At 41.6% G+C, this 11,828-nt stretch overlaps 1 protein-coding gene across 1 annotated transcript in view; it reads right to left on the bottom strand.

Annotated features, from left to right (window-relative positions):
- The window catches only part of MSH3 (mutS homolog 3), a 95,511-nt gene that overhangs the window by 42,234 nt on the left and 41,449 nt on the right, over positions 1-11,828 (bottom strand). Inside the window, exons 11-12 of the mRNA XM_054651654.2 lie at positions 9,981-10,065; positions 9,299-9,408 (exon numbers count right to left, since the gene is read on the bottom strand). Coding sequence (XP_054507629.2) covers positions 9,299-9,408; positions 9,981-10,065 — 195 coding nt within the window. The remainder of the gene's footprint in view (positions 1-9,298; positions 9,409-9,980; positions 10,066-11,828) is intronic.

Raw genomic sequence — 11,828 nt, 5'->3', positions numbered from 1 at the left:
TGGGCTCCCCAGGACGAGGTGAGAGATGAGAATCTGACTCCGTGTTCTCTGAAGGCTGAACTATTCTGTTCTATTCTATTCTGTTCTATTCTACTCTACACTAAAGAAAGAGAAAGGATACATCAGAAGGCTCAACCAGAATGATAACGAAAGCTCACGACTGACTCAGAGAGTCCAACACAGGTGATGGTGATTGGTCATTAAATTAAAACAATTCACATGGAACCAATCAAACATGCACCTGTTGGTAAACAATGTCCAGACCACATTCTGAAGCAACCAGATCATTATTGCTTACATTCTTTTCTGAGGCTTCTCAGCTTCCCAGGAGAAGATCCTGGGCAAAGAGGATTTTTCAGAAAATATCATGGTGGCACTGCAGTGACTTTCTGCAGGGTCAGTGTCACCAGGCACAATCCCATTTTCATGGAGAATTACTGATGTGTGCTGTACCTGAAACCCTGGAACACCTCTCCTCCACATGAGGGAGTACTGAACTGTTAAATTATACACAGATGTACCTTAAAGAAGATAAAAACCTTTATTTTTCATTATTAGAGGCACTGTAAGCAGCAGAACTCTGTTAGTTAATTTAAACAGCATTATTACTATGTGGCCAACTGGAAACTGGAAACTGGCAGTAATATGTAAAATAGATGCAGATATTTGAAAAACTCATCCCTCCAAAGCTTAATCTGCACTTTAATCATCCTCACATATGGCTGTGTTAGTGGAGCTCCAGTAATCTAAAACTAAGCATCCACACAGGTTTTCTGCTTTAATCCCACAAATAAGAAAGGGTCAGGAAAATGGCATTCAGTACCAAGTGACCCATTTTTTTTCCACCTGTAAAGAAAACCCACTGGGATTCCTATTTCAAAATTCAGAAAGTACTGCTAAGAATTGCCTAAAACACCATATACCCATCAGGAAGGAAGGACTGGATGAGATACCATAAAAAAAGATGATGAATTTCAAAGTATGCTTTTAAACGTCAAATATTTAGATATTTAATATATAAATACTTAAATTAACAAACATTTTATTGAGCGCCAGTGTATAAATATATGTATTGCACTGAGCAGTTGCTGAGCCATCTCAGAAGGAATTTGTTCTGCACTGCACAGTTTGGGGCTGCCAACCTCTGAGTGGTCTGGAAAAGAATTCCACCACCAGAAAACCTGGATCTAACGTTATGCAAAGAAACCCAACAGCCAGCTGAACTGGCTACTACTTCATGCTGCACTGAGGTGCAATATTAGCCTGTTCTTTCTCATCTGTATAAACCATGTCAGCAATCTGAGCTTTATCCAATTTTCCAAGCAATCTTCTGCGGAATAATGTAACATAATTCAGTTGACTAAAAGCAATACTCTTACTTCTGCCATACCCTCCATCTAAGAATAGCATCATTAATACAATACTAAAATCACTTTTCATTGTATTTAAACATAACAAAATCTAACGGCAGAATTGTTATTGCAGTCATTTAAAAGAACTACTTAAAGTGAAATAATGAGATACTCCCCTGCATTATTCTGCTGCCAAATAGTGAACAATACAGAAAATTAGAAAATGCGAAGAAGATGTTTGAATCCTGAACTAAAAATTATTTTGACAAAGCAGAAGGCTGCAGACACGAAAGCACTGCACTGAATTAACATCTGAGCAGCCTAAACAGGATTGCTGGTGTGGTAACAGAGATCTGCTGGTCTCTCCTGCAGCAAAACAAACCTGGCATTTTTAGATGTGATAATATATCTTTACATTTCAAGAAAGTGAAATTGATAATGTAACTGCTGTATAAGAACTAAGGACACTTTCACTCATGTAAGGTATGATTTAAATACAAGGTAAATGAATATAAATTTATCAGAAATCTCTTAACCTATGCTAAATGCACACAGTATGAATTAATTGATCATGCTAAGGACATAACTCAAACACAGTGTACACAATTAGGATTATTTTATTAAATCCATTCTAGGACACCAGTGATGTGCAGAACTGTCAGTCACAGGAATTCAACCCCTTAAAAAACTGTAATTAGGGTATGAAACAACAAACATTGCTTTCCATGGACTATGGAATCTAAATCAAAGCCTAACAGCCTCCTAACTGCAGCACTGTAAAGAATGAAAATGTACCATTTAAATTGCTCACTTATTATTATGTGTTATGGGGCTTTTTCTGACCTCCCCTCAGACCACAGCTGACAGGAAGACTTTGGATGAGCTGATCAAGTTAAAGACCATGTTAAATTGTACAGAGTGCCCAGTGCTTGAAAGCACTCCCTTTCATACAGGCAATTAATGCCACCAAAGGCCAGGTAGAATTACCACTGTGCAGTCCATAAGCTCAGGATGTCCTTCTGAGAGGAACAGTGGATTTGTCTGTACAGACAGGCTGTGGGTCTGCTGGTGGATGAATCCAGCACTGGGAGAGAAAAGAAACAATGGGAAGGATTCCACTGATTGGTGAATGGAAAAAGAGATTTGCCTTTACAAATAAACTTTAGGTTTGCTGAGAAATTAAATTAGACATTGAGATATGAAAGAAAAATGGGGAAGAAAAACCCCTGAATTCCATAAGAATTAAAAATGAAAAGGGAGGGTTGTACGTTAGAGGGAAATCTTTGGGATCAGGTGTTCTGGGGAGTCTGAACCTCTCAAGTGCCTCAGAAATGGGGAAAGAGAGAAGGAAAATGTGGCTGGGAAATTGGGATAAAAAGGAGGCTGCATCCTCCAAAAATGGGAGAGACGCCAGGGGAATGGCCCATGGCCTCTGCCTTTATTGGAATAAAGTAAAGGACTCCTCTGCCTCCTTTCTGGACATAAACCTCTGCTGTTTGTGGGTTAATTTTCCCAACACTCCCAAAGAACAAGCAGATAAAGCCCAGGGGGCCAGCCAGGGGTGGCAGTGACAGGCACAGTCTGCAGAGCCAGCCAGGGCTGCTGAGGCTGGAGCAGGGGCAGGGATGCCCTTTCCCAGGACAAACAGGAGCCCAGCAGAGCACAGCAGCAGGGTCAGCACCACCCCACAGCCCTGTCCAGACAGGTCTGAGCACTCTGCCTCACCTGCTCTGCACAGAGAGCCAGGAGCTGCTCTGCAAGGCAGGAGATGTCACCACGAGCAGGTCCCTGCAGGCAGGAGGGCCCAGGTGTGACACCCCAGGCCCAGACACCCCACCTGCTGCATGGGAGCTCAGGACAGGAGCATCAGTGACCCCTCTCTGCCTTTGCTCCTCTCCCCACCTCTCATACACCTCCCTCTCTGTCCACTCTGGTCAAACCCACTGCTGTGCGCTCACATCCCACTCAGGACTCACAGACCAATTTCCCTGACAAGTGTGTAATGAAGATTGTCACAGACACATTTTATGAAAAATCCTTTCCTTGGGATTTTTCCTCCTGAGAAGATGAGAGGCCTCAGGAACAAAATGTACCCAATGGTTATCTGCTGCTGTGGAATGCAACAGGTGCATCTGGGATTGGTTTCATGTGGTTGTTTCTAATTAATGGCCAATCACAGCCCAGCTGGCTCAGACAGAGAGGCAAGCCACAAACCTTTGTTATCATTCTTTGTTTTTCTATTCTTAGCCAGCCTTCTGATGAAATCCTTTCTTCTATTCTTTCAGTACAGTTTTAATGTAATATATATCATAAACTAATAAATCAGCCTTGTGAAACATGGAGTCAGATCCTGGTCTCTTCCCTCACCCTGGGACCCTGTGAACACGGTCACAGAAGATTACTCATGAAGATTACTAATTAGTAATGAAGATTTGTGCCCTTCTGTGGACCCTGCATCCTTCCCTTCACGAGCCCCTGCCCATCCTGGGTGCTCTGGGATGCCCCCCTTACCTCTGCCTTTCTGCCTAAGTGCTGGATGAGCTAGAAACTGGCTCAGTTATGGAAGGAATTTGTTAAATTTTGCTGTGACCCCTGGAATTTTATCCATTTGCACCAATGAAATAGTACAAACAAGAGTAGCTATAAATAGTGCAGTGAAATTCAAGTGAAACCTAAAAAAAATAAGCATACTTCTGGATGTGTTCACTTGCTTTTTAAGTAATTTACTCCCAAAACTCCTGATGTCTCCAGAGAGGTCCAACAGGAGAGGACAATCTCCTTGAACAGATCTCACATACTGAGCAGCAGTACATAAGCACCCTAAACTTCAGCTTCACATCTGTTAAAAGAATGTCCAAAATATGCAAATGGCAATCAAACACTTTTGTTTATGTTCATACACAACGTATTTCAGCTATTTGTGCCTAAAAAGGGAACAATTAGCTACTTTAGCCAACATGAATGAATGCCTGATTGCTCCATTTATAAGGAATTAGACACAGCAAAGGGACCAAAACACAGCTAAGCAAAAATGAATCAATACAAGTGATGATGCTGCAATCTTTTTCTTTCCTACAACAATTTTGAGATCTCAGGCATATGCTGTAACCTGCATTTGTGCATTTTATACTGGCACTGATTCTATAAAATTGTTATTCTTAGGAGGAAAATTTGGCCCCTGCTGTAGGATCAGTGGATTTTATTCATAAATAACTGCTGGGGAAAAAAAAATATATCTTCTAATCCTGCTCTGAATGAAGATGGTATCAAATGGGAACCAGTTTAACTCCAAAATAAAGATGGGACAAGGACATTTAGACACTTTGTTTAACTGCCCTGATATTTTAATTACAAGAACAAGGACAAAGTCAAACCTGAAAGACTTTCCTTCAGATTTATACTTTGTGTATAGGAGTATAAATAAAGCAGCACTCAATACATTCAAAGTGAGAAGATGCAGAACAAGACATTATTTTATATTACAAAACACAGGTGATTGCCAATCTCACTGTAAGGGGACCCTTTTCTTCCCAGTTCTACAGTATGTATCCTCCAACCAAGTCATGTTGCACTAGTAATGCCAATTTACACTTCCTCTTCTTCAGCAGTAGATCAGGAACTGTCTGTAGTCCTGAACTGTGCAGTTCTGAATTTGCTACATTGCCAGTCATTCTGAGCTCCTGTGGACAAAGCACATTCAGACTAAAAGTAATTATCAATACCATCCTACAAGGCTTTAGTATTGTAAAAGCATCATCTTGTCCAGAACTGGAAGAAACAGGGGACAAAGTATACTGAAATCCCAGGGGAAAAAAACAGAAATACAGTTCTTGAGAGGTAATTAAAATTTTGGTTTCTCTGAAGCACAAAGCAAAGGTTGACATGTTTTGGGCAACTGTCTAAACAGATGCAATTTTCTCCTTTCTTGACAATTTACTCCTTTTCTCCTTTCTTAAACATCAACTTTAATTAAAAAAAGATCAGGTGATCTGGGCTACAAATAAATGCAGGCACATCATATGTAACACCAAAGATCCAACAGAGACAAAGGAATATTAAAGAAATACAATCCAGGCACTTGTGGGTCACTCAGTCTGCTTGAACTACTTCAATCATGGAAATCCTAAAAAACCTGTGGAAAGACCCCAAAGAGAGAGATTACTGTGCAAACTCATTTGTCCACATCTCACACCTTTCCAGTTTATCTCACACACACCCCTAAGCTTTTTAGATTTTGCACTGGAAATGCTTTTAACTCAAAGGAAGCACTTTTGCAGCAGAGGCCAAGAGCAGCCAGGTTCTCCCCAGTTCCACAGCAAGATCTCTCCCTCTTCCCTGGCACCAGAAATCCCTCCTCTTGTTCAGCTCCAGCCAACCTTGACAAGGCTGTGTACTTGATACATCCAAAAAGCAGATTTCCAAGAAATTGTGCAAGAATCAACATCTGAGCAAGGCACAGACACAAATTAACGCTCAGCCAGGGAAAGGATGCAGTGTTTATTTGCTTATTTGCACTGCAGATGGGCAGTCAGCACTCCTGACACCTGGGCAAGGAGGGAAAGGTAAAGAAGATTCCGGAAAGGAACGAGGGAGGCAGTGGGTAACCATGGACAGTACAGAGACAGGGAAGGACACATTCTGCAGAGGTCAGGTTTCAGATTGGTCATCTGCAGGGCAGTGTCTGTACAGGACAACGTCCAAAATAAACAGTACAACAAGAGATTAAAACCAGAGCTGGGTCTGCTCAGCCAGGCCCATGGGAACCTTATCTTTCTCCTCCTCATGCAGGTACTGAAGAAGCCGTGACTTTGATATCAGCCTCAAGGGCTCTGAGATCTATTTCCCACTAGGAAAGAAACTATTTGTAACTGTGGCACTGTGATAATTCACTTGTGGGGAGTTTTGGAAAGAATTTGAGATGGGATCTTTGAATTGTTTATGATGATATGGTTTATTTTTCTTATCTTTTACATGGGCAGGAAAGGTGAATTCTGCTCACATCCTCACCACATGGCTCAGAAGGTCACAAGACCCTCAGTTACAAGAGCTTTTAAGGATTTATTGGCCAATAAGACACTGCCAACAAGGATATTTATGCTTTTGAATAAATCCTTAAATATTTTCTCTTATGGACTCATGCTACAGTGTAAGCTTCCTTAGCCAATCATGTTATGACCTACAAACCTACAGCACTGCATTCTAAACTCCTTGTTTACCTCTGTAACTACTTTTATCTTTTCTGTATCTTAAACTCTAAAACTCTGAACTTTCCTTTGCTTAGCTCAATGTGTCTCTGCTTTAAACTACAAATCCACAATCTCCCTTCTAGCACCTGAGTTTGGGAGCCTTTCCCAAGGTCTCAGATCAAACCCTGGGTTTAATTCTAAGCTTTGGCTTACAGACCCAAAGTTCTGAGGGCTCCCTGCATTTCAGATTCCAGCACTGCACACAACCCTGGATGCTGAGAGCTGTCCTGAGCCCCCTGGCTGCTCTGGTCCCTTTCCTGCTGGCACCCCATTGCCTGAGTGGGGACAGCAGCCTCCCCTCTCCCACAAACCCTCCAGACCATCGTCCCCTTCTCTTCCACCTACAGACACCAGGTGAGAAAGGCACTCCATGGAACTTGGACTTCAGAGGTAAGACAGCACTTCTATAACTCGCAAATACCTCATTTCTGCAGAAAAACAACCTTCCCCATTCCTCCTGAAAACCTCAGTTGCTAGAGACTGATGCGCTCTGATCTCATTATCTTTGTGTACCCCGGTGAGTAACTGTGACTACTGACACTACAGACCTCTTGGTTAAACTTTTTTCTGCCATTTCTTTTTTTTCCCAAATGTGTACATCTTGTCTCTACATGTATTGCATCACTGATGATTTAGAGAGCATCTTCAAGTTTGCCCAAATGAGTCTGTACACATTCCATCTTTATTCACCCTAATGTATGGTTTCTTCACAGGAAATTTAGTCATCATCCCAAGTGATTTTCAACTCTAATGTATAAAGCAGTAATTACACCCTCTCACTTCTTGATACACCTACTCACTGACTGGAAAAGATGCAGTACAGGAGCCTTACTTCCTCTGAGAATGTCACTCCAGGAGGCACAGGTGAATTGCAATTACGGAATGTTCTCTGAGTGTATTTGTGTGCATTACTGGGAACAATATTGCCAGATGCCTGATGCACTAACTATGTAAAATTACAACTTGAGAGTCAGAAAGGGAGAAGTACACAGAGCAAAACAGCTTTTTTAGCCTCAAGTAGTGGCTGGAGCACCATCACCTCCAGCCAAAGCAGCCTGAAAATGCCAAGCAGAAGGAGGAAGGAGAGAGAGCTAAGAGGAGGAAACAAAACTACAAACCTGTGAGGCTGGTTCTGCACTGAGACAAGGGAGAATTTAAACCAAATATATTGGTTAACAAAGAGGGCCTGGAGGGCTGGGGAAGCAGTTTCTGCCTGCTGTGCTGGGTGGCAGGAGGAGCTCCATTCCCCTGTGGAGGGGTGGCTGAGCTGCTGCTGCTGCTGCCCCACGGGTGTGGTCACTCGCTGTGGTCACTCGCTGTGGTCACTCGCTGTGGTCACTCAGTGAGGCCAGCCCCACGAGGAGCCCAGCCAGCTCCTGCCCAGGACCATCCTCAGTGCTCTGGCTCCCTCCACTGACAGCTGCACACACACACCCGGCATGTCTCCAGGGCAGGGAGGGGAATAAAAACTGGTTTATTTACATTCATCCCTGCAAAGCAGCCCTGAAATTCCACCTAAATGCTCTTCATGACACAATGGCCTGGTTAACTCCCATGCTGTTTAGGATGGTTACACCAAAAGCCTTTGGAAGTGGGAAAGATGCATGAAAGCTATTACCCGAAGAATTTTTTTTAAAAGGGCCACTGAAATTAACTTATTAGAAAAAGGCTAATAAGCAAATTAAGCAGTGATGCTGCAGCAGTATAGTGCTTCACCATACTAGATTTGGTCAAGGGAAAAAAATGCTTCTGAAGAAACAGTTGTAAATTACCAACAACAGCAAGATGCTAAAACAATGGCATATCTCACTATTTAAACCTGTCAGAAAGTAATGAACATTAAAACTGCTTAATTTATTTTCAACAGTAAAACAGAGGGGAAAAATACTGTGGATAACCAAGTCAAAATATCATCTCCTGTATGCTACAAGTGAAGGGAGCAAAGTGACAGCTTCAATGAACTCTGCATTGACAATGCTCAGGAAACACATACTCAAATGAATGGATCCAAAAACTCAAACTGTGGGCAAATGCAGCCCATGGACCCAACACTGCCATTTACCACACATTCAACCACAGCACTCAAATCGAGTCTGCCCAGAGAAATCAGAAAAGATGGAGTCCATTTCAAAACTGAGATAAGTGAGAACCAGCATGGTACTGCTACAAAACACAGCATTTCTAAAGCACTGATAAATCAAGCAGAGGTCACAACACTGGAGTGGCCAAATAATCATCACCTTTCAGGACTAATAACATTAATAAAAAGGAACCCTCCTCTGCAATACATCATATACAGGGAAAACAAAACTACCCACAGCTACTTCAGAAGAAATTAAACACATTAAATGTAAATACTTGTGAGGCAAGGAAGATATCCAGCATTAATTGACAAGTTTAGGAACAAAAGCTCCAATCCTCATTCATTGTCTGAAAAAGGGCACAGAATCAGAATGGTGCCCACTCTGATTCCTGCAGAAGAACTTCTAACTTGGTCCAAACCCATTACTTTTTATCTGAGCCCACAAGAGTGGTCTGGCTCCTGCAAACCTCAATGTAGCACCCATCACTGCTACTGTGCCATTTGCTGAGCAGACTCTGCTGTGGATCCCAGGTATTCTGGACAAACAAAATCATTTAGCATTCTCAGTATCACAGGCAGAAACCAGAGGCTGAGCCCAGCACAAGGAACCACCTCACCTCAGTTTCAGCAGGGGCTGGGTCACCCATTTCTTCAACCTTCGACGTCCAAACGAAGTTTTAGTGTGATCCAGCACCCAGAGCAGGCTTCCTTTTGTTTTCATGTCAGTCTGAAATAACAAAATAACTTAATTATTTTCACCTGGCCTGTCAGTTTTGCAGTGGGAGGACCTTCACATTATTCAAAACATTGTGCTTGGGCTCTAAGGCATGGCAACTGTACGTTCATTATCAATTTCATTCATCACCAATGCCTTACATGAACAACCTCCAGCAGTAGTAAAATACTTAAGTATGCTTTTCCTTTGGCTAGAAAATGGTTTTTAGGAAATTACCAGGACAAAAATAAACAGTTAAAATAAGTCTGTGCATAAAGCTGTGAGCAGGAGCACAAAAACAAGCTCTACTTGCAGACATAACTGCAGTTGCTGAAGAAATTAATTTTCAGGAAAGTTCTTTGTTAGTCAAAGTGCAGCACAGTTACTAGCTCATACTAAAAGCTAGTACAGAGTAACTTCATTTATGCTTCTGAAAATGTTATCTCCCTTCAGTCTGATCCCATTTGAAACAATTTAAGACTTATGGGTCAGATTGCCAAATCTGATGAACTTCATTGGGAAAAGTAAGTCAAGCAGCTGTGAAAATCTCAGCATTTATTAAAAAATGTTACATTTGTCCTTACCTGATTCTGTAAAATTTCAAGATTTTTCATTGTTGTCCCATTAATTGTCATGTATTCAGTTTCACTGGACAACCGTTTGAAATTGCTGGGGAGAGGAATTTCAGATGTTTTATCTTAAATTTGGGCATGGGCAGAACACTAAAACACTCTCAGGTGTTTCACATTAGAGAATTCAACAGCTTCACGCATAAATTCTTAAAAGTCAAGCAAGAAATTAAAATCTCTTCAAACAAATTAAAGAACTGAACACTAGTAACTTCTTTTAACTTTCTGCTTGGGAATATAAAATTTCAGACTCACTTCCCCATTTCCTACAATGACTCTGACAAAGCTCTGAATAAAATCCAGCCCTCCTATTATCTAACCCTTTTCCACTAAGTGGTTAATTTATTCAGTTTACAATTTAGCACTGACAGGACTAACAATTAATACTTCAAGAATGGAACAATTTTTTGACACAACTCATCATCAAAATATTGTATCAAAAGACATATTTTTTGCCATTACTGCTGCAAATTTTAACAGCCTGCAAGTGCCATTATGTAGGAAAACAGAAACAGGGGAAACTGAAAATATTTTATTTTGGTTTAATATGAAATAATCAAAATTACCTGACTTTTTGATACTCCTTAGCAGAACTGGATGAGGCCAACCCAAAGGCTGTGTTGCTTTAGAATCACCATTAATAAAATGCTGGTATTAGCTGTGCAGTCACATTAGGCCTGACAATCATTTCAGTCTCAGGCACACACTCGGTAGTCAGGACTGTGAAGTGCAATATCCTCCCTAAATGCTTCTGACAAATCAAGTCATGATTGTCTGGGTTAATCATCCTGCTGACTGCCCTTTGCACAGAATCTAGGACACTCTTCCCTGTCCTAGACTAAGCAGAATCACTTGCTGGGCAAGATTTAAAACAGTTTTCTTGACTTTTTTGACCCACAGAAAGTTTTTCAGTGCATTCAATTTTAAACCCTCTGGAAAAGTACTTGATTGCCCTACCTTTTCCTCTTAGACACACAGCTGCATTGCTCCTACACTAAAAACCAAAACTTTCAGAAATATGAAATATTCAGAGACTAATCTTATATATTTATGTCATATGCAGGTGCTTGGGCCTGCTACCAAATTTTTTCCTAAATAATGGGTCAAATTAGAAGTATTTTCCACAGAATTGTAAAAAAAGCAGATTCAACTGAGGGCCCTCAAGAAGTTTAATGACAGCTTGGAAGTACAGCTGACTCAGAACTGTACCCATAGTCATAATTATTCTGCTTTGTGTGCTATTTCAGAAACCAAGGAAGTTGACCAGCAAAAGAAAACACTGGAGTCAAAACCAGCAACACTTTCCAAATTACACAACATTGTAAGCAACAAAACAATACTTCTTTTTATTTTCCTCAGTCACAACTGCTGACACTGGCAAAAATTAATTAGGAATGATTTCTGCCTGGCTCCCACTCCCTGCATAAAACAACAAATCCCATCTGCTGCTCCAAAGGCACCTTTCTGCACCCAGGACCAATGCAATTTCCCAGTCTGCCACTGGCCCAGCCTCTGGTCTCTTAAACCCAGCTGGGAGAGAGCCAAGCCCTCCCACCTGCTCTCCAAAGCCAGGAGGATGCTCCTGTCACACCAGAGCCTCAGGATTGTGGATTGTCCTGGTCCTGGTGCTGCCACAGCTCTCCTGGCTTTAGAGCAGCTAGCACAGGACACACTCTGCTCACAGCAGGGCTGCTCAGGAGCGCCTGAAGACAATTCACTCTGCTCCACTGCACAGTGGATTTACTCTTCTTTCACAGAGTATTTACAGTTCTTGCAGATCAGACAAGCTGAAGTTGTTTCCAC

The sequence above is a fragment of the Agelaius phoeniceus genome, chromosome Z (assembly GCF_051311805.1).
Source record: "Agelaius phoeniceus isolate bAgePho1 chromosome Z, bAgePho1.hap1, whole genome shotgun sequence".
NCBI lineage: Eukaryota > Metazoa > Chordata > Aves > Passeriformes > Icteridae > Agelaius > Agelaius phoeniceus.
The sequence above is the reverse complement of the archived record's forward strand: the minus strand, read 5'-3'. Positions and strand labels throughout refer to the sequence as shown.